The sequence below is a fragment of the Etheostoma cragini genome, chromosome 14 (assembly GCF_013103735.1).
Source record: "Etheostoma cragini isolate CJK2018 chromosome 14, CSU_Ecrag_1.0, whole genome shotgun sequence".
Lineage (NCBI taxonomy): Eukaryota > Metazoa > Chordata > Actinopteri > Perciformes > Percidae > Etheostoma > Etheostoma cragini.
The window spans coordinates 20,780,743-20,801,942 of record NC_048420.1 but is presented as its reverse complement, the minus strand read 5'-3'; the positions used below and the strand labels follow the sequence as shown (position 1 = coordinate 20,801,942).

At 41.9% G+C, this 21,200-nt stretch overlaps 1 protein-coding gene across 20 annotated transcripts in view; it reads right to left on the bottom strand.

Annotated features, from left to right (window-relative positions):
• The window catches only part of macf1a (microtubule actin crosslinking factor 1a), a 117,346-nt gene that overhangs the window by 78,208 nt on the left and 17,938 nt on the right, over positions 1–21,200 (bottom strand). For 18 of the 20 annotated variants that reach the window (XM_034892001.1, XM_034892000.1, XM_034891999.1 and 15 more), the window contains exons 17-34: positions 18,140–18,292; positions 16,845–16,856; positions 15,210–15,364; positions 14,123–14,249; positions 13,827–14,010; positions 13,095–13,261; positions 12,760–12,938; positions 12,524–12,662; positions 12,226–12,419; positions 11,585–11,744; positions 11,330–11,413; positions 10,921–11,028; positions 10,704–10,802; positions 10,446–10,568; positions 9,779–9,870; positions 9,096–9,231; positions 429–6,563; positions 160–315 (exon numbers count right to left, since the gene is read on the bottom strand). In XM_034892001.1, coding sequence (XP_034747892.1) covers positions 160–315; positions 429–6,563; positions 9,096–9,231; positions 9,779–9,870; positions 10,446–10,568; positions 10,704–10,802; positions 10,921–11,028; positions 11,330–11,413; positions 11,585–11,744; positions 12,226–12,419; positions 12,524–12,662; positions 12,760–12,938; positions 13,095–13,261; positions 13,827–14,010; positions 14,123–14,249; positions 15,210–15,364; positions 16,845–16,856; positions 18,140–18,292 — 8,403 coding nt within the window. The remainder of the gene's footprint in view (positions 1–159; positions 316–428; positions 6,564–9,095; positions 9,232–9,778; positions 9,871–10,445; positions 10,569–10,703; positions 10,803–10,920; positions 11,029–11,329; positions 11,414–11,584; positions 11,745–12,225; positions 12,420–12,523; positions 12,663–12,759; positions 12,939–13,094; positions 13,262–13,826; positions 14,011–14,122; positions 14,250–15,209; positions 15,365–16,844; positions 16,857–18,139; positions 18,293–21,200) is intronic. The other 2 variants (XM_034891986.1, XM_034892002.1) reach the window with 2 other exon arrangements.

The following is a 21,200-nucleotide window of genomic DNA, read 5'->3' as shown; positions in this document are numbered from 1 at the left end:
TTGTTAAGAGACTAATCCTTAAATCCGCTTTTGTGTCTCACACTGGAAACCAAATCAACAACTGAAACTGCAATAATAAGCATCATAATGACTACATAGGTCTGGGCTGGCGTCACTTTAATATAACAGCGTATCAGTTAAATATGTATATTCTTTCACCTCTGTGTGTCTGATGATGTCATCCAAGGCAATGAGGCTGCGGCCAACAGACTGCTGTTGCTGCTGTTTGAGTCGGACCTCAACATGTCTTACCATGGAGACCAGGGCTACAATTTGCTGGTCATGCTCTAAGCACTCCTGACGCATCAGTGATGACTGTGGGAATAGGAAAAAAAAACTATGAAACATAATAACATGTGTTTGCATGCATGCAGCAGATTTATAGTAAATACATCTGTACCCTTTACAAATGATGTACTACTTCTTACCTTGCCAGTCGTGGATGTCGTCCCCTCTTTGTTTGACACAATTTCTCGACTCTCAATGAGATCATCCTCTCCCTCACCCCAACTCTCAGAGGCTGTATCCGACTCGGGAACTCCAAGCGATTCAGACTCAGTTGATGTATCTTCTGAAAGCGAATGTACTGATTCTGGAGACTCAATATGTTGCTGTTGGTCTTTTAAAGAGTCTGATTCGGGAACACTGGCACTTCTATCTTCAGGTGGTTGGTGCCTTTTCTTCTTTTTCTTTCCAGCTGTTTTATCTGGTTGTGTGCCGGGAGCCATAGATGGAGCTGTGGGTTGGATATCCGATTTGCATGTGACAGCCTCGTGAGCAATGCTAGTAAATTCGCCAGCATTTGTTGTTTCCGAATGGGATTTTTCTTTCCCAATAGATGAAAGCCCTGCTAATTGTAAGGGTTCCTCAATGTGAGAATTGCCCTCTTCTGATTTACATGAATATGGTGGCCTTTGTTGACTAGTCTCAGCTCCTTTAAAATTAATTACAGAGGTCTCCATTGCATTTGTCATCTCACCAACTGAAGGTCTGATGACACCACTGGCTGACTGACTATCAGAGAAAGCTGATTCTGCCATTGTAGATTCTGTGGTCATTTGTGTTGTTGTCACCTCAGAATCAACTTTTTCATCAGTTGGTAATTTCTCAGGATCAGGCTCACTTTTGTTGGTCACATTTAAAGTCTTGGTCTTCTTGTTCCTCTTTCTTCGTTTACTCTGCTGAGTTTCTTTAGGCAGGACTGATGGAGCTTTTTCAATGTCTTCCTTTCCAAACCTCCCGTTCTCGTCTGTCTGAATCAAATAAGTCTCCGATAGTTTGGTCTTCATGTCCTCCTCGGCCGAAAGTTTCTCTACAGTCCTGTCTTGTATGACCCTCATGAATATCATTTCGTTTTCTTTGAATCTCACCTCTTCCTCACTATCTTTTGGTGAACCGCTTGATCGCTTGACACCATCATCTTTGACATCTTGATTCCTCCCTCCATCAGCCTTCGCAGGCAGAGTTTGTGCCTTCACAGTGGAACCTTGACTCTCATTTTTCCCCACCTCCTTGCGCAATGCCTGCAGCTCCTCAGCAGCCTGCTTGTCGCTCATCCCTTTTTCAAACACCTTTTTAAGAATGCTCTCTTTGGCTTTCAGTAGCAAGGCTGCTTTCTCATTGTTTGGTAAAGTAGATTTATGAGGGAATTCTGGCTCCTTCTTTTTCTTTACCTCCTGACTGTTCTCTGGCTTTCCTGGTTGCTGAGAGACAGAAGCCTTCACTTCAATGTTATCTTTCTTCTCTCTTTTTACCGTCTCACTCTTATCAACCTTTTCTGTATCCTTCAATAAAGCAACTCTTAGTGCATCGTTCTCTGGTTCGATAGTATGTTCTGTGAATTTGAGAGTGGCAGGAACAGCTTCTTGTCCCTGTTTTACCAAGTCATTTTTGGCCTCAATTTTCCTGTCCATCTTTGCTTCATTTTCTTCTCTGCGAGGTCCTGTGGAAGATGCCTGACCATGAATCTGTGATTTCTCGTATTTGTTTTGTGATGCAATCTCATCTGTGACAACGTCAATGGCCTCAAGCTGCCCTTCAATATGTGCATCAGCTTGATCAATTTGAGATGGATGTTTTATATCTGGAGGGTGTGGCTCTCCCTCTGCTTCTTTACCCTTTCCATTCTTTTTATTCTTCCTCTTCTTCTTGCTTTTGCTTTCTGTCTCTTTGGATGGAGAGGTCAATAACTGGTCTGACTGCTCAGAGGCAATGCTAGATTTGATCTCAATCTTTAGAGGTTTCTCTTTCTCCACTCTATTACCCTTCTCATCTACAGCATCATCTCTCTGGGCTGTCACATCACTCTTTCTATAGTTCTCTTCACTCAATTTTGACAATTCCGTGCTACCTTTGCTTTCTCTGTCATCTCTAATCTCTGCTGCCAAAAAAACTGTCAGGTTTCCATCTTCAAAATCAGGCTGAACCATTAGTTTGCTGTCATCGCTGGGTCTACACTCATTTTTCCCAACCTTCACATGTTCCCCATCAGATTTTAAATTAGCAGCTCCTTGTCTGACCATTTCCTGTGAATCTTTGTCAATATCATAGACATTTACCTGACCGGATTCTCCAACAGCATCTTTGTAAACTTCCCCCTTTTGTTTTTCATCAGTCTCATTAGCACCTATTTGCTTTCTCTTATCAAACTTATGCTTAGGAAGAGCCTCTGACTGACTAATGTCTGCCTCTGGTTCTATCTCTTGTATGGCTTCCTGAATTCGTTTCTCAACATTAGTAGCAAACTTACACAAGAGGTCTATGGATTGTTCTGGCTCAATCAAAGCCTTTTCTGACTCTGGCGCTTTTACTTTGTCCTCTTCCGTAGTACTGTCATAAAACAGTGACTCATCTGATATTACAGATGTTAAAGTTGCTCCATTGTCCTGTGTGATTCCTAAACCTTTCTTTGAAAGTAGAGATCTTGAAGGCCCCTCAGTGTTTACGTCTGACCAGTTAGCTGGACTGTCTGGGCTTGAAACTGACAATGTAACAGCTGGGCTGTATGTACCATCTGATGAGGCAACAGGTGTAGAGCTCCCTTCCTCACCCTCCATCTCTGCAGAAGAAAATCTCTCCTGGATTTCTGAAGCTATGTCACTGGAGATCAGTCCTTTTGCAATGGCATCATCAAGACTTGAGACATGTTGTCCAGTGGTCGGATCAACTAAGCCTCCTTTCAAAAACTGGTTGTTGGCTATAACCCTGACCATATTATCTTCAACTAACCCTCTTTCACAGGCTTCAGACAGGGGTAGCCTTTCTCCAGTACTAATATCAATGATCCCTCCACTGTCAGCCTGGCTTTGAAGCAGCCTCAATGCTGGAACTGGGTCCACTTGCTTTGATGCAACTGCCTCAGGAAGGGTCAAGTTGTCCTTTGTTTGCTTATCCTGAACACCTCTGAATGTTTTCACCTCCAAGAAGCGTTTGCCTGTTTCTATATCTATCTTACCCTGATTTACAAGCTCAGAATAAGAAACAATGCGTGCAGTTTCGGGGTCAATTGGTCCTTGTGTTACAGTAGAGGAAGCCATGGTTTCACTGGCAATATTCTCATCCAGAAGACCCTTAGAAACTGCCTCTGTCAATGTCAGTTTACATCCAGAGTCAGGGTCTAAAATGGCTCCTGTTGATGCTTGGAAAACAAACGCTTCTGGGCGAGATGAAGAGCTAACTTTTCCTTTGTAGACCCACTCTAGTTCTTCCAGCCCAGGAGCAATAGACCGGTCCACTAGTCCTCTATCTACAGCTTCAGGAACTGACAGCCTCATCCCTGAAGCATGATGTATTATACCACCCTCAGCCACCTGCCTTGCCAACACCTGATAAGCCTCCTCAGATCTAATTAACCCTTTCCCAATTGCTTGCTCCAGAGGAACGGGAGACTTGGACTCTGGGTCAATTACACCTTCCATCTGTAGCTGTAAACTGGCTTTAGTGAGTGCTGTTTTTGAATCTGTATACTTTCCTTTGTATGCTTTCTCTAGTATCACCAGTTCATCCCTTTGATCTTCCTCTATCAGTCCCAGGTTTGCCGCTAGAGTGACAGAGACTTTCTTATCCCTACGCAGGTCAACAATCCCTCCAGACGCCACCTGGGCTTCTAGAAGTCGAGCAGCGGTGTCAGGGTCGATCAACCCTGCCTGAGCTGCCTCCCTTACCCCGCAGATCTGCTTTTTCTCTACATCCACTACCCCTGCAAGGGTTTTATCTGACTTCAGGACACTCCACATTAGATCTTCATCTAGTAAACCCTCCCGCATAACATCCCCCACGCTAAGTGATTCACCACAGCTGGCATCTAGGAAACCCCCAAACAAACCTGCCTGAGCCATTATTTTAACTGCAGTGTGGCCGGGGAGGATACCCTGGGCTACTGCCTCATCGGGGAGCAGCTTTTCCCCTTCCTCTGTCATCAGACCTCCGTGTTTGAGCTCATGTACTAACCTCGCAAATTCAGCATCTTCCCCTTCCTTTTCCACTGATGATTCAAGGATATTCGTCTGAGGTTTAGTGTACTCTGAGTCAGTCTCTGTTATAAGCATCTTTTGTTTGGGCCTTTCTGATTCACTCTGGGAATGGTTTATATCTTTCCTCTCATCAGACTGCATTGATTCAACATCATTACATTTTGCATCCAGTTGGATGGGTTCTTTTAACATTGAGAGGGGAGTTGTAGCAGTTCTATCTACTGTTTTGGTTTTACTTTGAGTCTCCTGGCCACCAATATCCCTGGGCTTGGATTCAGTTGCTACCAGCTTATTTGGGCCTTCAAGATTTTTAGCTGAAGCCATTAAACTTTGATGACTGGTTATTTCTTTCTTTTGAGCTTTTACTTTTGCATCTTTATCCAAACCAATTTTATCTTTTGCTGCAAAGGCTAAATCACTTTCTACAGTTACAGATGGTTTGTGCAGCAAATTGTTGTCCTTTGCACCATCACACCCATCTACTAGGTCAAATTCTTTGCATAGTGTAACGATATCGGAACTTTCTTGTTCAACCTCAGTTTGTTTGTCACTCATTTCTTTATCTGTCAAACTAAACTCCCTCACCATTTGCAACTCCCCCCGCTCATCTGTGGTCAAACTGCTTTGTGACTTAACTTGGTCTCCATATACAGAGTCTCCAGCCACCAGTTCAGTAGCTTTGACCAACTTCAGCAACTCAGGATCTAGCACCACCAATCGTTTTCCAGAATGAGCATCCACATAGCTTTGAGTCATGAGATGAAACAGCATATTGTGTTTTGCGTGCTGTTCAGGATCCATTCCATGTGTTGGTGTTGCATCCCGGAAAAAGCCTGCTGGAGAAGATGAAGATGGTGGAGAGGAGCTGGTGGAACCCCAGCTCAAGCGGTTTAGAGATGGGGTGCCTGACTGGTTCATGCTGGAAAGAACATCTGGGATGTGGATGTCTTTGAGAAAATTGACCACACTGGGCTCAAGGACCTTTTCAGCAGACTGGTTTAGGGGCAGCACCTGGAGGGTTTCTGGGTTGTATAGAGCCCCAATGGCATGTCGCTGCCTTAGAATGTCCCTTGATAGCTCTCCTGAGATAACTCCCTGTTGAAGAGCTTCAACAATGGGCAGGAGATCCCCAGATTCAGGCCAGAGTATGCCCATGAAAGCCCAAAGAGATTCAAGGACCAACAGAGCCAAATGTGGGGAGAGAAGATCCCTACGAATACTCTCTTCCAAATCCAGGCGTTCTCCACTGGAAGGGTCTAGAATTCCACCATTGTGCAGCTGTCGTGCTAACATGGCACATGCTAGATCCTGGTCCATAAGTCCATGACGAAAAGCCTCATCAACTGTCAAACGGTGGCCAGACCGTGGGTCAGCAATACCACCGGCAAAGAGCTGAGCTTCAAGAAGTCGTACAGTAACTTTCCGGTCAATGAGACCTTCCTGGACTGCGCGGAATATGCCAACTTTTCTTCCAGACAGGAGGCAGACAGTTCCTCCAGGTTGCTGTTTGACAGGGAGGAGAAGGAGACCGGAGATTTCGTCGAGGACACAGCGCTGTTGTAACTCATATATGTTTAATTTTTCAGCTGTGTTTGGATCAATCAACTCTCTATGTTGTTTTCCTGACTGTAGTTTGTTGAGGGTTCTGGGAGACAAAAGTCCCATGTTGTCTGCTTGCTCCAAACTCATAACTTTTCCCATCGAGTTTTTCAGGCCTCCAGTGTTCATTTGAAGTTCTAAAATACGTAGCCCCACCTCCTCTCTAATGATCCCGAATTCAATGGCTGTAGCCATTGGCAACACATTTTGGTTTTGGTCATCTGTAGACTTAGTATTTTCCACCAGAAGCAAGGCATTCTCTAGCTCAGAAAGGGACTGTCTGGTGTGAGTGTCAATTAGGCCTTGAGCTAGACCTTGTTCCAGTGAAAGACTGTGAGGGGAGTTAGGCTGGAGGAGCCCACCCATAATGAGCTGGGCCTCCAGTAGTACATGGCAGGTGTCCTGGTCAATAAGACCACGTTGGGCTGCTCGGAACACTGGGAATGTTTCCACTGTTCCCAGGTCAATTACTCCAGCAATGGCAATTTGGTTCTACAAAAAAAAGAAAAAAAAGAAATTAAAGCTAACTTTGGTTCAGGTAAAATTAAAGACCAATGTTGTATAGCACTTTAAGACAGTGAATTAATCATTTGATGTTACTATGTTATCATATTATATTATACTATTATAGCATATTATGGGCAGAATCAGATGGTAGAATCAGAAAAGAAGAAAAAAACCACAACCAATTGCCACAAAAACATATTAACGGACATAAGTGGGATAAGTGTTGGCCTGTTAGTTATTGATAAATAAAGTATTTTTGATTAGATTATCCCCATATTTCCATATCTTTATACGAAATAGCACTTTAATACTTACCACTGCTATTTTAAAACAAGCACTAAGCATGCAACAAAGCAACTAGTAAGAAAAAGGAAGAAAAGCCCTAGATAAAAGTAAGCAAAGACATAAAAAGATCACAGAAGAAATCAGAAAAAGAGGAGAAAAAAATCTCTAGTTGGTAAGAAAGAAAGCGAGCGCTACTTACCGTACGGGCTTGTCCCGTGGCACACACACACTAATGGGCCAGTTTATGGCTCGGCAGAGCGAGGCGCGACAGGTGAGAAGCTGGTTGTTAGGATTCTGCATGCCACTCTTCATTCTGACTCCAGACACTGCACTGACACTACATACCCCTGCTCACTAAACTTTAAACTGCCATAGGCTCAGAAAATTTAACTATGAAACCCTTAAATAGAAACTGACAAGTTGTGGGCCAAATTGTTTATATGACCATGTATCATGATGAATTACAGATTATTGTCTTGCAAATGTACGATGTATTACAAGATTGTAAACACTCAATGTGTGATAGTGTTGTCTTGTGAGACACCTCATGGTTTCCACCTAAACTAAGCTGGTTTTGCAGATGAGGTGGTTTTATAAATGCCCTGCTTTGTTTTCAATCCCTCATTCTGATTCTTGGCTCAGAGCTTGGATGTCCACAATTCTCCTTAGGCTGCTGTTAGTGGTTTTCAAGCAAAACGCTGGTTTAAAGTTTCACACATTAATAGTATGCATTAGAACAAACACAAACATTCTCACTCAGACAAACTCTTGTGATCTGGACACAACATGCTCAAAAATGGTGAAGTTTTTTTTTTTTGCTTAGCTGGCCTCTGGTGCACTTGCACTCTAAACCTCTAAAAGTGACTTTCAAAAACGTCTATGCTTCAGTGAGTATTGTTTTAGTCATATAACGTTCCCTGTAACAACATACAACATTCACATAGGAATCGCTTCTGAGGTGCACTTGTCAAGACATAAGAATTATCATTAAGGATTGCTTGAAACCTGAAATTCTCACACACACCCAATCTTTTTTGACCAATGTACCATATTACATTATGCAAGGAGAGGAACAATTTTATGACCAAGTGAGAGCTGACTGTGTGATTCCTGACTGTACATGTGTACATGGGTTAACCTTGATAAAGAGTAAAAATAAATACTGAAATGTAACGTGTTTACTTTATGCAATGGCATTATTTTACCACTACATAAAGAAAAGTAACACAATACTATTTGTAGCTACAAAGACAACAGTAAAATGTGCATCTATTTTGTAAATGATTGTTTCAAACAATGGATCTATGAAAAACTATGAAAGCTCTAAAGTGTCTAGCTAACTGCTAGCATGACTTGGGCAGCGCTGCCCTAGTGCAACACCACTAAGGCCAAGTATTAACCATGTTAGCAGTTCAGCAGATGTGTTTTCTGATAATAATGACAATGATGATGAAGATGACTTGTGGGGATAGTTAATGAAATGACTGCAGGCTTTTAGGCAAACAACGTGAAAATGGAACACTCCATGCTAAGGCCCAGTTCAGACTGTGTCATCCATTGAATTGTTCTTTGCCCTTCTGTGCCCAAATTTCTACTTCAAGTAGAGCACCTAATACGGCATAAGTGGTGTCTTTTCCTGGTTTTACAGGCTGCATTATAGTAAAGTTACGTCATTTTCTGAACTTACCAGACTGTTCTAGCTGTTCTATTATTTGCATTTACCCACTTACTACTTAGTGTTGCAACTAAAACGTTGGCTCCACAAGTGTTTTATGATAAAGACTAGAGCATCTTTTAGATTATCAAATTGTTCTTTATTTGTAACTTCTCCTCGACTGGGAAAGGAAGTCAAACAGAAGTGCCAAAAATAGAAAAAGGTTTTTTTTATGTCATCTGAATACACGTCTGAAAAGGGTCTGTGATGTGTTTTTTTAATACCAAACCAAGTCAATGAGTGAGATTCGTCAATAGTGGTGATGTTTGTCAAAAATGTACACGCCGTGAATACACAACATGCTGTACAACACGCACACACACACACACACACACACACACATACACAGTCTGGCTGGCTCACACATGAACTTGCGCTTGGCTTGCAGGCGTATTCAGACTCAAAGCAACATTTTTCACAATTACATTTTGACAAGCTTGCAAAACCAGAACATATTTTTTTGTCACAAATCTGCAGTACCCCCTCTCCATCTCAACTCGTCCCTCCAACCAATTTACCTTTCTTTCCTCCTCTTTGGCCAGTTGCTGCTCCAGCTGCTGCAGCTGCTGGGTGGAGCTGTCACACAGCTGGTTGTAGGTGGCCGTCAGCTCGCCCAGCTGAGCCTCTACATGAGCACGCTCTTCTGGGGACAACCTGGAGGGTACACAACAGGGAAGGTTAGAGAAGGCAAAGTTCATGTGTTAAATGTGTGTCTGAGTGTGTGATGCTAATATGCTGGTTTCCCAAGGGACTTAACATGTCAATGGTTTTTAAACTGGAGAGCTTTCCAGACCCAAAAATGGTTTGTTACTACTGTTTTTCCAGAAGGTTAAATCATTTGCACTCCGCTTACCCATGGAAAATGCTCTAGAAAAGCTAAAACACACCATTTGGTAGAATAGCACACTAGAACATACATTTCAGTACATGCATATTACGGTAAACTTGTCCAGTGAAAGATTCTCTTTATACTTCCCACCTTCCATCAAGGTTTTGGTCAATTCCCCCAACTTTTAAAAATTGGAATAAACCTAAAATATTTCTAAATAATTTAGGATTTCCATGACATGCAGCTCAATGAGAACACACTGTTTGTACAGTGAGTGTGAGTCTATGTGTGTCTCTCTGTGCTTGACTCTAGGACACAGGTAAAGTCAAACAGCATGTCTGTGCAACGTACGTTCATGTGATCTAAACTTACTTGCTGGCCTGTTTTGATAGCAGGAAGACCTTAGTACTTCTTTTGGCTTCAGCGACTTCATCTTTCTTGGCTGCCAGCTGTTCACTGATGGCCTTAGGAAGAACATGCATGCATGATGTGCATTAATACAGTACAACCACCAGCCATCAATTGCCATTTCAACATTTTAATTAAACATCATATCCCATTTAATTTATTACTAACATTATCCTCATATATTTATTTATTATATATTTATAGTTTGTGGGGTGACCAAGGGTCTAATCCATGAAAACAGACCCATAATAGTTTACAGTTCAAAAACAGATTCATAAAAACTATACTTTACAGAAAGGTGACCTGAATGTATGAATGAGAATGTAAGTAACACAGTGAATGTTGTTGTTTTATTGTAAGTTGTTGTATAACGTACAATTTTTGAATGCTGTATATGAATAACATTTTTTTTTTCTGTAATAATATGATACTGAAATGTAATGGATTCGTTTGTATATGAATGTGTTTGGTGTTTTATTCTCTTTTAAAGTGGATTGTTCAAGATTCATAACAAATGAACTTAAATATATTTATTATTTACAGACATTCCACTGGACCACTTTGATGCTCAAAGGCAACTTGGCTGTAAATGCAATGTGTCCCACCAAAACATATTAGATTTCAGTTGTACCTGTTGAGCAGCAAGAGAAGACTCGGCGTTGGGCCCCCCAGTCCGTCCCTGGAGGCCTTTAACCCAGCCCAGCAGGTCAGAAACCTGCCCCACCCTGGCCTGCTTCTCCTCCTCCACCTCTTTCTGCAGATTTAAATAATAATTATTAAACTGATCACTTTGTTTAGACAATCACAGACATTAAATGAGAAATTACTTAATCTAACCACAAATTCAAATATCAAGCAAGAGAGTGATATATTTAAAACAATGCCCGACCTCTTCTTCTTCTAGTCTTCTCAGTGCATCACTGATGTACTTTACATGCTGGGTTGTCAGGGTGACCAAGGCTGTGTAGCGTGTGCGCAAGTCCATGAACTGCAGAGAAACATCCGGAAACAATCACAAGACATTAGCGATGAACTGCATGTAGATTCATTATTCAAAAATGTATTAGTGGTATTAATCAAAAGAGCGTAGCAGCCTCTCTACTCACCTCTTGAGTGATGGCGTCAGAGGAAGAGTGCATCCTCCTCCTTTTGACAGCTGACTTGTGTGTAGATTCTACAAAGGCTCTGTAGGTCATCAGCTGCAGTTCGTAATCCTACAGGATACAGTCGTGGTTTAAATAAGTTAAAAAAGTAGCTGTGCAATAATAATACAAACGTGATTATTTAAGCGTTTTAAAATGTAATACTAGTTTGTAAACCGACACATATCAAATGCATTTATATTTACATCTATTCTTGCATGTTTGTAATACAGAACAATGCAATGACTAGCAGATGATTTGGACCATCATGGTGAAATAGTTCCACACAAAGCTGACCTAAAAAATACGCCAACACAATTTCACAAATGCCATACAGTATATGAAAAACAAGCAAACAGAAACAGTCCCTTACCTTCACAGAGGTGCAGTACTGTTTGGAGTGAGTCTGGCACTCGTCTAGTTTGGCCTGATTCTGTTCAATCTCAACTACTAATGCCTAAAATGGGAAATCAGCCAAAAATAATATGCATCATTATATTTGTGTCAGATACAATGTGTATGTTGCATTTAGAATCGATCCATAGCATTTTTTATTATTATCACAAATTAACCATCCGTTTAGTCTGTTTATCTAGAGATCAAAGTCCATGAAGTCAGTATTACTAACCGTCTGCTGGGCCAGTTGTTCAGACAGCAGTCGGCTGTCTGTCTGTCCAGGCTGTGTGTTTTCTTGTCTCTCGGTCGTTTCTTCGATCCAGTTGATCAGCGCAGAATGACCATCTCTGTACTTCTGCAGAGCCGAGCCCAGAGCTTCTAGATCGGCGTGTCTGCAATTAAACAGGAAAGACTTTCAGAACATTTAAAACAAAATAAAACCAGTTTAGCATTGTATGTGAAGTATGTTTTTAAGCAAGACAATGGATTGTTACATGTTCTGTCTTTATACATTTCCCTAAATAATTAGAGATCAGCAAACAGAGCTAAAACAACCTTGCAGTACATTTATCCTCTGTAATTTTTAAAGATTTCTTTTTAGCATTTTAGGCCTTTTTTTGACAGGACAGCTTAGAAATGAATGGGGACAGAAAGAGGGGCAATGAGACGCAGCAAAGGGACGCAGGTCTGAGCCGAACCCAGAGCCACTGAGCCTCTGTACATGGGCGCATGCTCTACCATGTGAGCTACCCAGGCACCTATTCCTCCGGGATTGGACGCCTGGGTGATTAGAGGAGATTAATCCTCCTCCATTCACCCCTCTCTTCTCTAAATATTTTCTCTTTTTTCTCATCTTAACCCTATCTTGCTTACCGTGTCTCCATCTGTCTCTTCACCCCGCTCCACCTCTCTTCCATCTGACTGACTCTCTCCTGGTAGCGCTCCATCTCGGGGCTGCGGTCCGGGTGGAGCCTGCTGAGCTGAGACCCCGCTTCTTTGGCCCGACATAACTCTGACTGCAGAGTCTGGAAGATGCCCTCCTGCTCGACAAGCTCCGCCTGCCACTTCTGGAGAGAGATAAAACGGGAAAGGATGCAGAGCGAAAGGTTAGAGGCAAATCATTTCACAACATGAGCCTTGAAAGCAGTTTATGTGACAATGTGTCCCTTACCCCTAGCTGTTCTCTGAGGTTTTGAATGGCTGTTGTGTCAGCAGGAACAATGTCCTCTTCACTTAGTCTGCTCTCGTTCTTCCTGACCTGGCTCTCCGCTTCATCCAGGATACGCATCAGGATGTCTACCGTTTTTAACCTGAGGAGGATCAAAAGTAAAGAGACATGTTGTGAGTGAAACAGTCATGTGTATTTTTGAGTTAACCGATAAACAGAGGGAGAAAAAGCGTACTCACTTCTCTAGGTATACAGACGAGAGGTTGTGCAGTTTGTCTGTCTTCTCTACAGCCTGGTTGAGTTCCGACCGGAGGACGGGAATGCTGGAGGATGTCGGCTTCTCCTCGAAGAAACTGACGCAGCGCCGGGACACGTCACCCAAACCGGAGCGCAGGGTGTCCAGCTCCGACTGCAGCTTCTGGACAAGAAAGTGAATTAAAGTAAGTTAAAAACAAAACAAAAAAACTCTTTATAGCCCAAATTTAATAAAGAACATTAACCAGTAAAACTCAATATTAACGACATAAAGAGGTGCTGTCGCCCGTCACAACCAGCAGATGGGGCTACAACTGACCTCATGCTCTGCTATCTGGTCAGTGTTGTCAGAACTGTGACCTGACAGCCGGCTGGGAGCCGGAGTTTGTATTCCCCTCATCAGTCTCTGCTCGGCCTCATTTAGACGAAGGGTAATGTTCTGCAGCTCTGAAAGGTACGAACGAGAGACCGACTCATCCTTCTCCACTGGAGAGAGAGGAGAGAGACAAGAAGAATGAAGGGTTATTTTTGGCATGCACACTAACACTTATCCATTTGCATGTTTTACAATTTTTCCTTTTGACAAGTAGCGGAGTAAAAGCCTAAAGTGCATGACATGAAAAGAAAAAAACTCAAGTAAAGCACAAGTATCTCAAATTTGTACTTACATTACATGAATACATTTATTTTACATTCAACAAGGTTTTCCCTGTCGTTATAAGATTTAGGTGCCGCACCCGAGGCGTTTTGGGCAGCACCTAAACCGAATAAATGTAACTTAAAGACTTTTCTCCGATTGAATGATTGTAGTTGGACTTCTTGAGATAATCTTGTCTTTAAAGCTGTAGTGCGTTGTTTCTGTCTCCACCATGAAAAATTCTAAGTAATGACAACAAAACTGTCTGAGCGTCCACATGATCAAAGCCTTGTCAACAACCCCTCAGAATATGTGCACCTGAGTCTTCCACAACGCTAAAGAAAACACTACCAATGGTAATTGCCAATATGTTTAGGAGGTATGTTGGCATCAGTAAGTGTAAATTTGTCTCACCGGTCTCCATGTTGAGCAGCAGGTCCTGACAGTGCTGCTGGGCCTGCTGAACGTCCTTTTCCAGCTCTCGTCTTTCGACTGCTGTGAACATGGAGCTCTCTTTGCTGTCTGACAGGAAGTCGGCCAACTGGGACTCCAGGTGATCCAAGACCTGCTGCCGCTCTGATGGAGTCTGACATCGAACCTGATGGGTGAGAATGCACGGGGGGAGAAGGTCAGTACGACGCAGCAGAAGAGGACAGATACAGGACAGATTATAAAAAACGACTGAATACAAAGACAAAAACAAGTCTCACCGTGTCCAGGTTCCATCCGGAGACAGTCCTGATGTCTTTGAGCAGGTAGTGCCAGGACACCACACTCTTCATGTTCACATGCAGCTGATGCCACAGAGACATGACCTTCTGGTACAGCTGCTCGGCCCTGTTCACACACAAACACAACCGTGGTGAGACATTTTTAAAAGAGTCAAAAGTTTTGATTCTGAAACGTCAACTGCTTTGAAAAATGTACTTTACTGGTAAAAATGACACTCATATTATACAGTCATACATATGATTACCACTGTTTGTATATTATCTATATATTAAGCCACTTGTTGACAAAATTACACCATTTTGACTGATAAGAACTGTTAGATTTCTAAAATATTGTAGGAAACTCAGTTAGTCTTTGGTTTTCTTCATTTTGTTTTTCAAAGTTAAATTTAGTGTTGATTCTTTCTTCAAAAAATGTGACAATCCGTATTTTTTGTGGTTATTGTGTGACAAGAATGAAAAGTACACACTTGTCCTTACTATATCTTAACAAGTAATTTGGAAACAAACTTCTCACCAAAAACAGAGTTTCTACAGGTTTCATCAAGTCAACTACAAGACTTTTTTTACACCATTATAAATGAAATTTAAGACCTTTGTCACATGATAAAAAAGAAAGAAAAGAAAGTCAGATGTCAGAGGCCAGAAACACTGTCTGAAACAATTACCTGATTATTTCCTTATTGTCACTCTAGGACTGGTGTCTAGATTGGCTGCAAAATAAGTTGCATGTTGGTCTAATTTGCAGTCGTAATACAGTGGCTTATATTTGGACTAGCGACAGAAAGAGCTACAATACTACAGAATAAAAAAATTAAATCATAATAGCATACTAAAGTGCTGCAGGGACATTTCACTGAGATTCAGAGGTGCTATTACATCGACGCAGAAAAATTAAGACCAGTTGAAAATATGTAAGACCTACAACACAATACTTGAAATGTTGGACTTTTTAAGACCCCATGGAATCCCTGAAAAACCTCCACACCAACGTTTGTTGTTCTGTTTTTTGCATAAAAAGAAAAGAAAATGGTGCTCGGTGTTATGTTTCACGTGTGGGTCTCACTTGCTGGCCGTGTCCATGGCCTCGTGGTTCGGAGGTGGGACGGTGAAACACACCGAGGGCACCATGGCCTCGTTCCCCGTCGTACTGATCACCTTCCACTTGGTCCTCTGAGAGTTGTCCTCCAGCACACACTCCTCGCCTCGGGTTATTGTGATCTGAGCGGAGGAAAGGGGTGCAGGATGGATGCACAGGTAGAAAAAGAGAGAAAGGGATAGATTGAGCACGAATGGAGGGGGAATAAGGAAAAAAGAGGGAATGGAGGTGATGGAAAGGTGGACAGGTGTTAGGAGTGAGAAAAGGGAGTAAAGAGGAACAGATGAAGACAACATGGAGAACAAAATGAAAAGTAAAAGAGAAAATAAATAGAAGAAAGATGATGGAGGTTAGAAGACAGAATAGACGGAAAAATGGTCAGATGAAAAAGAGGAAGAATCAGGGAGTAGAGAAGTGAAAACATGTAAACCAAAAGCAGAGCAACAAATGCAAAAAAAGAAAAAATACAAACATTCATGAATTTCATGAAGTTAGCCAAAGCCCTAAAATGATGTGACATTAGAGACCTGGACACATGAACGATGCCATGTGGACAGAAAGCAAATATTCTCCAAACTCAAAGTGAGGTTTACTGATACCTGGGCTGGGTTTTAATACATTTACCAACAAGGAAAATAAACTGTGATTTTAAGAAGCCCAGCACAGGACAGAAAGTTCAGTTCTAAAGTAAACACAAGGCAAAGCAATGACTGTGGGGAAGGGTTTTAGGGCTGCGTATAAAAAAAGCTACCGCTGTACTGCCTCCCCCACCCACCACCCTCTCTCACCCCTTCCCTGCACACACACATCATCAATAATGCAAAGCTATGCACATACAGTAAAAACATGGAATGTAAATTCAAGCTTAAAGCTGTGACTCTGACTGAATGAGCCTCAGAGGTACGTGCTAAATTCAGTTTAGCTCACTGATTGCCACCTGCTCGTATCCACGCTGATGCTGTTGCTAAACTACTGAGAGGTTCCTGAAGGAGTCCATTTCACCCTCACCTTTACACTCTTGTGCGGTCAGTATGAAAACTATAGTATTAAGACTGTGCTGAACAGTTGGAAGCGTCACAACATTGACATTTAAAATCTAAATCAACATTTTATTTATTTTAGGGCATGTCAATTCACTCTGTTAAAGCCCAGTATTTCTGCACAGCTGCAGATAGAAATTAGGCTACACCAATATTATTAGTATTGTACTATTTGCAGAAGGATTATTCAGGGGTGACTGTGTAGGATTGTTTCCAAACCTGGTAATCCAAACATCTGTAATAACTCCACAGCGTTCATATGAACAAAATAACCACACTTTAGCATTTTGTTCTAAGCAAGAATGGAGTTTTCCATTAAAATTTTAGTTTCAAGGAAGAAAATCCAATGAATGGAAGATAAACAGACCCAATATATACACACATACTGTTTAACTAATTCCAAGAGACCTACCAGGGCAGGTATTAAACTCACAGTGACCTCACGCTACCTCACCAGCAGTGAACCTGACATCAGCTGATAAGAGAGGGGCAACCAGGGCAGTGCAGTGTGTGTGCAGTGTAAGAATCTGAGGTGAGAGAGGGAGAATATAGGCAGCTATACCTGAACGTTTGTCTTGCCAGCCCAGCCGACAGAGGAGAGGAAGGGAAGAGGATGAGGAAGAGGAGGAGAAGTAGGAGGGAGTGAAGGGGAAGGCAAAAAGGTACAAGGGTATGGAGAGAAAGGAGGAGACACAGGAAAGTGAAAGAGAGAAAAATTACTTTTGGTCATGTGAACGGTTTGTCCAGAGGTTCAGTGAATATCAAACACTACTTTGTTGAAGATTACTTCCAGCTCTGTATTGGCTTGCAAATTCCTTTTCTTTCCATTTTTTTTTGAGATCAGAAACGGGGTGGAAGGCCTAACCACCTTCCTTCTTCACCTGAATGCAACACCTCACACACAGTATGCTTCAATGAACAAACTGACCCTGAGGACTTGAACACTAAAAATAGCAGCACACGGGGCTGCAGAGTGCTCATGCTGCTGGAGTGCTATAGGTGCTGGTTTTCAACCGAGCCCGCAAAGGGGATGAGACAGATGTATAATTTATTGGCTTTTAGATTCCCGGAGGACATCACAGATCAGAGTTAGAGGATATGAGAGAGACTTCACGTGTTTCCATGTGTGTTACATAAAAGTGGCACCTAGGGGAGTCAGTGCACAACTTACTTTCTCATCTCATTATTCATTTCTTTACTTTCAAGTGGCTACTTTTAGGCTTTTACAAAGATTCAGTCACATATTCTTCCAAAGAGAATAAAGGCAAAGATCCTCTGTTGTGAGAACTATGTCAGTGATACATTCTGGATCATGATTATTATGTTTATTCAGATCCAAATTTGTACTTGCCAGTTAAAATGAAGTGAAAAGAGTTGGAGCAGTTACTAAAAAAGAAAATCCACTGCAGTAGTCTATTTATCAAAATGGACCTCCTAGGCTGAGAAAAGAGTTTGTGTAGACGTGCTCATCAATCTAAAGGCAAAACCCCCTCAATTTCACAGCATGGAAGAAGAAGCTAAAATAGAACAGCCATAATTTGGATGTGAAAGGGGGCTCGGAGAGGAAGTGCAGGGCAGAGAGGAGACGGTTGGTGGTGAGGGTTAAAACAATAGAGTGGTGAGGTCAGTGGTGAGCTCATTCTGCATACGGTCACAACCTCGTCCTGGAAGTCAAATGGTTCCTTACATTCATTAACGCAGGTATCTGAGAGCTAAGGTAGAAAAACCAAGAGTGGCTTTTTTTTTTTTTTAGCTCAACTACATTTACTCGATTTCAGTATCAGAAACTTACAACAACTAAAACATGCCCACCCACATGTTCATGAAGTGCAATACACAGTGTGGTAGGTCCCATACCTCTATCTGTCTGTAGTCGCAAATGGCTTTGATGGGTGTTGTGGCTCCCAGGGTGCTCTCTGCGTTGCGGGGGCGGAGCTGGACCACTGTCTTGGCCCGGCCCACCAGGCTCGCCACTGTACTCCGGTACTCGATCAGCTGCTCCTTCTCCTCCTACAGGACAGAGGACATCATTCAAATTGTTAGTTCCACAGTAGTCTCGCAGTGCCAGACCTTCCTCCACAGAGCTTTGGACAAGGGTCTGACTAGTCCACACGGCATTCCATTATGGCATACATACTACATATTCATGCATTCATACTCTGCTTTATTGGCATTTCTTTAAACCAATCACACTCGTCTGGGGCGGTACTAAGCGCCGGATTTAGCCATGGTGCCGCTGCCAAGTAGCCCCGGGAAGGAACTTGTTGGGGGGGGGGGGGGACATGTGTACGTTCAAAGGTTGTTTTAGTTGTGAAATCAAAAACTCAGATTGGACAGGTAGTCTAGCTAGCTGTCTGGATTTACCCTGCAGAGATCTGAGGAGCAGGTAACCATAGTCCTCATGAATCCACTGGAGTTTAAAATGCCAACACAAAGCCAAAGGTAACGGACATGCGGCCAAAATGAAAAACATCCGGCTGAATTTCCAGCAGCACCTGAACAGTCTTGGAAGTGGAACATCGCGGGTATAGACTAGTCACACAGTTACAATGGATAATTCTACCGATCCTTTTCATCATTTTAATAGTCTGTCCATTATTCATCAGACTGTGAGTCCCATTATAGGCTTAGAAATACTGTATAGATTAACTAACACAGTAAAGCCAGATGCCTAAGTTATATTGTAAAATAATACATTTTCCTGCACTGACAACTGTATACCAAAAAGACTGAACAAGACTAAGAGACTACAGCCATGATAGCTGCTCTGTGAGGCTGCACAGCGGTACTTTGGGATTAATGCAGACGTTAGCAATCTAACAAGCTTACAATGACAATGCCAACATGCTGTAGTTTAGGATATACTGTTAAGTGTTTACTGTCTTGGTTTGTACAGCGTCTGTTTAGGGATTATTGGACAAATTAAAATGTTAACTTGATGGCACTTAATAAAAAAAAAGTATTCAAGGATCACCAACATTAGGACAGTTCCTCCTGAGGGGATCATAATTGTCTGTACAAAATGTTGTGGCAATTCATCCAGTAGTTATCGTGACATTTTACCTACAATCACAAATATCAACCTCATGGGGGCGTTAGAGAAAAGGTCGGGTGATCATTAAAGTCATTAGGCTTCATCTTCTGGGGACCATGAATATCTGTACATTTCATGAAATCCATCTGATAGTTGGTGAGACAATAGACCACAGCGGTAAGCTGACTGAAATTAATACACCTGACTAAAATATGATATCTTTCTTTAAGTTATTCATTTTACACCACAAGAACCTGCCCACATCATTAACAACACATTAAACCAATATTTCTGGTTAGAAAATAGTGCAGGTTCTACATACTATGTTTATCCTGTTAACATATAGTCCCTAAGATAAGTGGACTTTCTGACTCAGCTGCTTGTGTTAGCTTGGGCACTAACCATTAAACATGTAAAAAGGTGTGCTCCTAAGCCTGACTAGATTTAGTTTTAATTTCTGTCTCGTCCCCAGCAGAGAGAGTCATTAAGGATTCATAGAGAGACACTAACAGAGAGACAGGTAGGGTAGGATGTAACTGAGGGAGATGCTGAGGCAGCGTGAGATAGAGAGAGCAAGGCTGAATAACTTTATACATTACATTTCAAAATGAATTTCACACTGAGATGGCGTTCGCTGCAGTTAGCACTACTGTAACAAACCAAATGACAAGCTAGGAAGAAACACAATTAACACAGAGATAAATTAAAATGTGGGGCCATGAAGAAATCCAAATTAATTACTACCATGAGATCAACAAGCCACTGCTCTGAGAACAAATTGATTATCAAAGAAGATTTAATATGGCCAATGAAATGCTTAGTCACTTGAGGTAGGATGACCCTATTACTTAATTTAAAAATAAGACTTTTGTATGTACAAAATATAGGCTCCAAATTACAAAGATGCATTTGATCTATTTTCAGTGACAGAAAAAGGAATCTAACCGTATATAAAGAAGTAGTTTTTTTTTAAGTAAATCATAAAGAAACGTAACTGGGTGCAAACAAAACGCACAATGCAAAGAGTCAAAAAAGAGGGCAACGTTTGGTCATACAACCTCTCTGAAACTCTAATCACCACCTAAAAGATGGTCAAAAGACTGATTTAATATCCTCCCCTCAGTTGTTATGTTAGTCAAACAATAGGTTCAGCTGTTTAGTTTTCTGTTGTGTGATTCATTCTTTAGTATCAGCTTCCCCCTCCCACTGAGATATAGAGCACAGCAAACTGGAAACTGATTAATACACAAGCACAAACAGAATCTGGAGGACAAACACACACACACACATAGATGTAAACACCGTTAGATAGCGTGTGAATACAGACATGTACAGTACGTAACTGGCTGCACACAAGAGCAGCTGTTTGTGACACACGCCTCATTATTGCGAGGATACACTCACTGCTCTGGCCTGTGGAGCGTTGCCCACACTAACTCTGCCATCTGCTTAAAGTCAGAGGGGTGTGTGTGTGTGTGTGTGTGTGTGTGTGTGTGTGTTTGTGTGTGTCTAAGGAAGGTGTGAAGATGGCAGTCTCACAAATGTGCCACGGGGGATGATTCAGCGAAGGCATTCTCTAACATATTACTTCACCCTGCCATGTGGCGTGCAGCCACTGCCCGAGACACAGCACAGCAATAAAGAGGACACTGCTATGCTAACACTTTGGCTACTGCAGGTCTCTGTTGCTTTGTGGATTTTATGTTCAAGACTCTGTCCTAGATTATTTTTGCATTTTTCATGTATAGTTTTGCTCTGGAGGATTACATTGAACTGGGATATAAACATTATGTAACACCCATTAAGTAAGGCACTTAGTTTTTATATTTTCCTTACATAATACAGAATCACAGGATGAATCACAGGATGAAGATATATAGATAT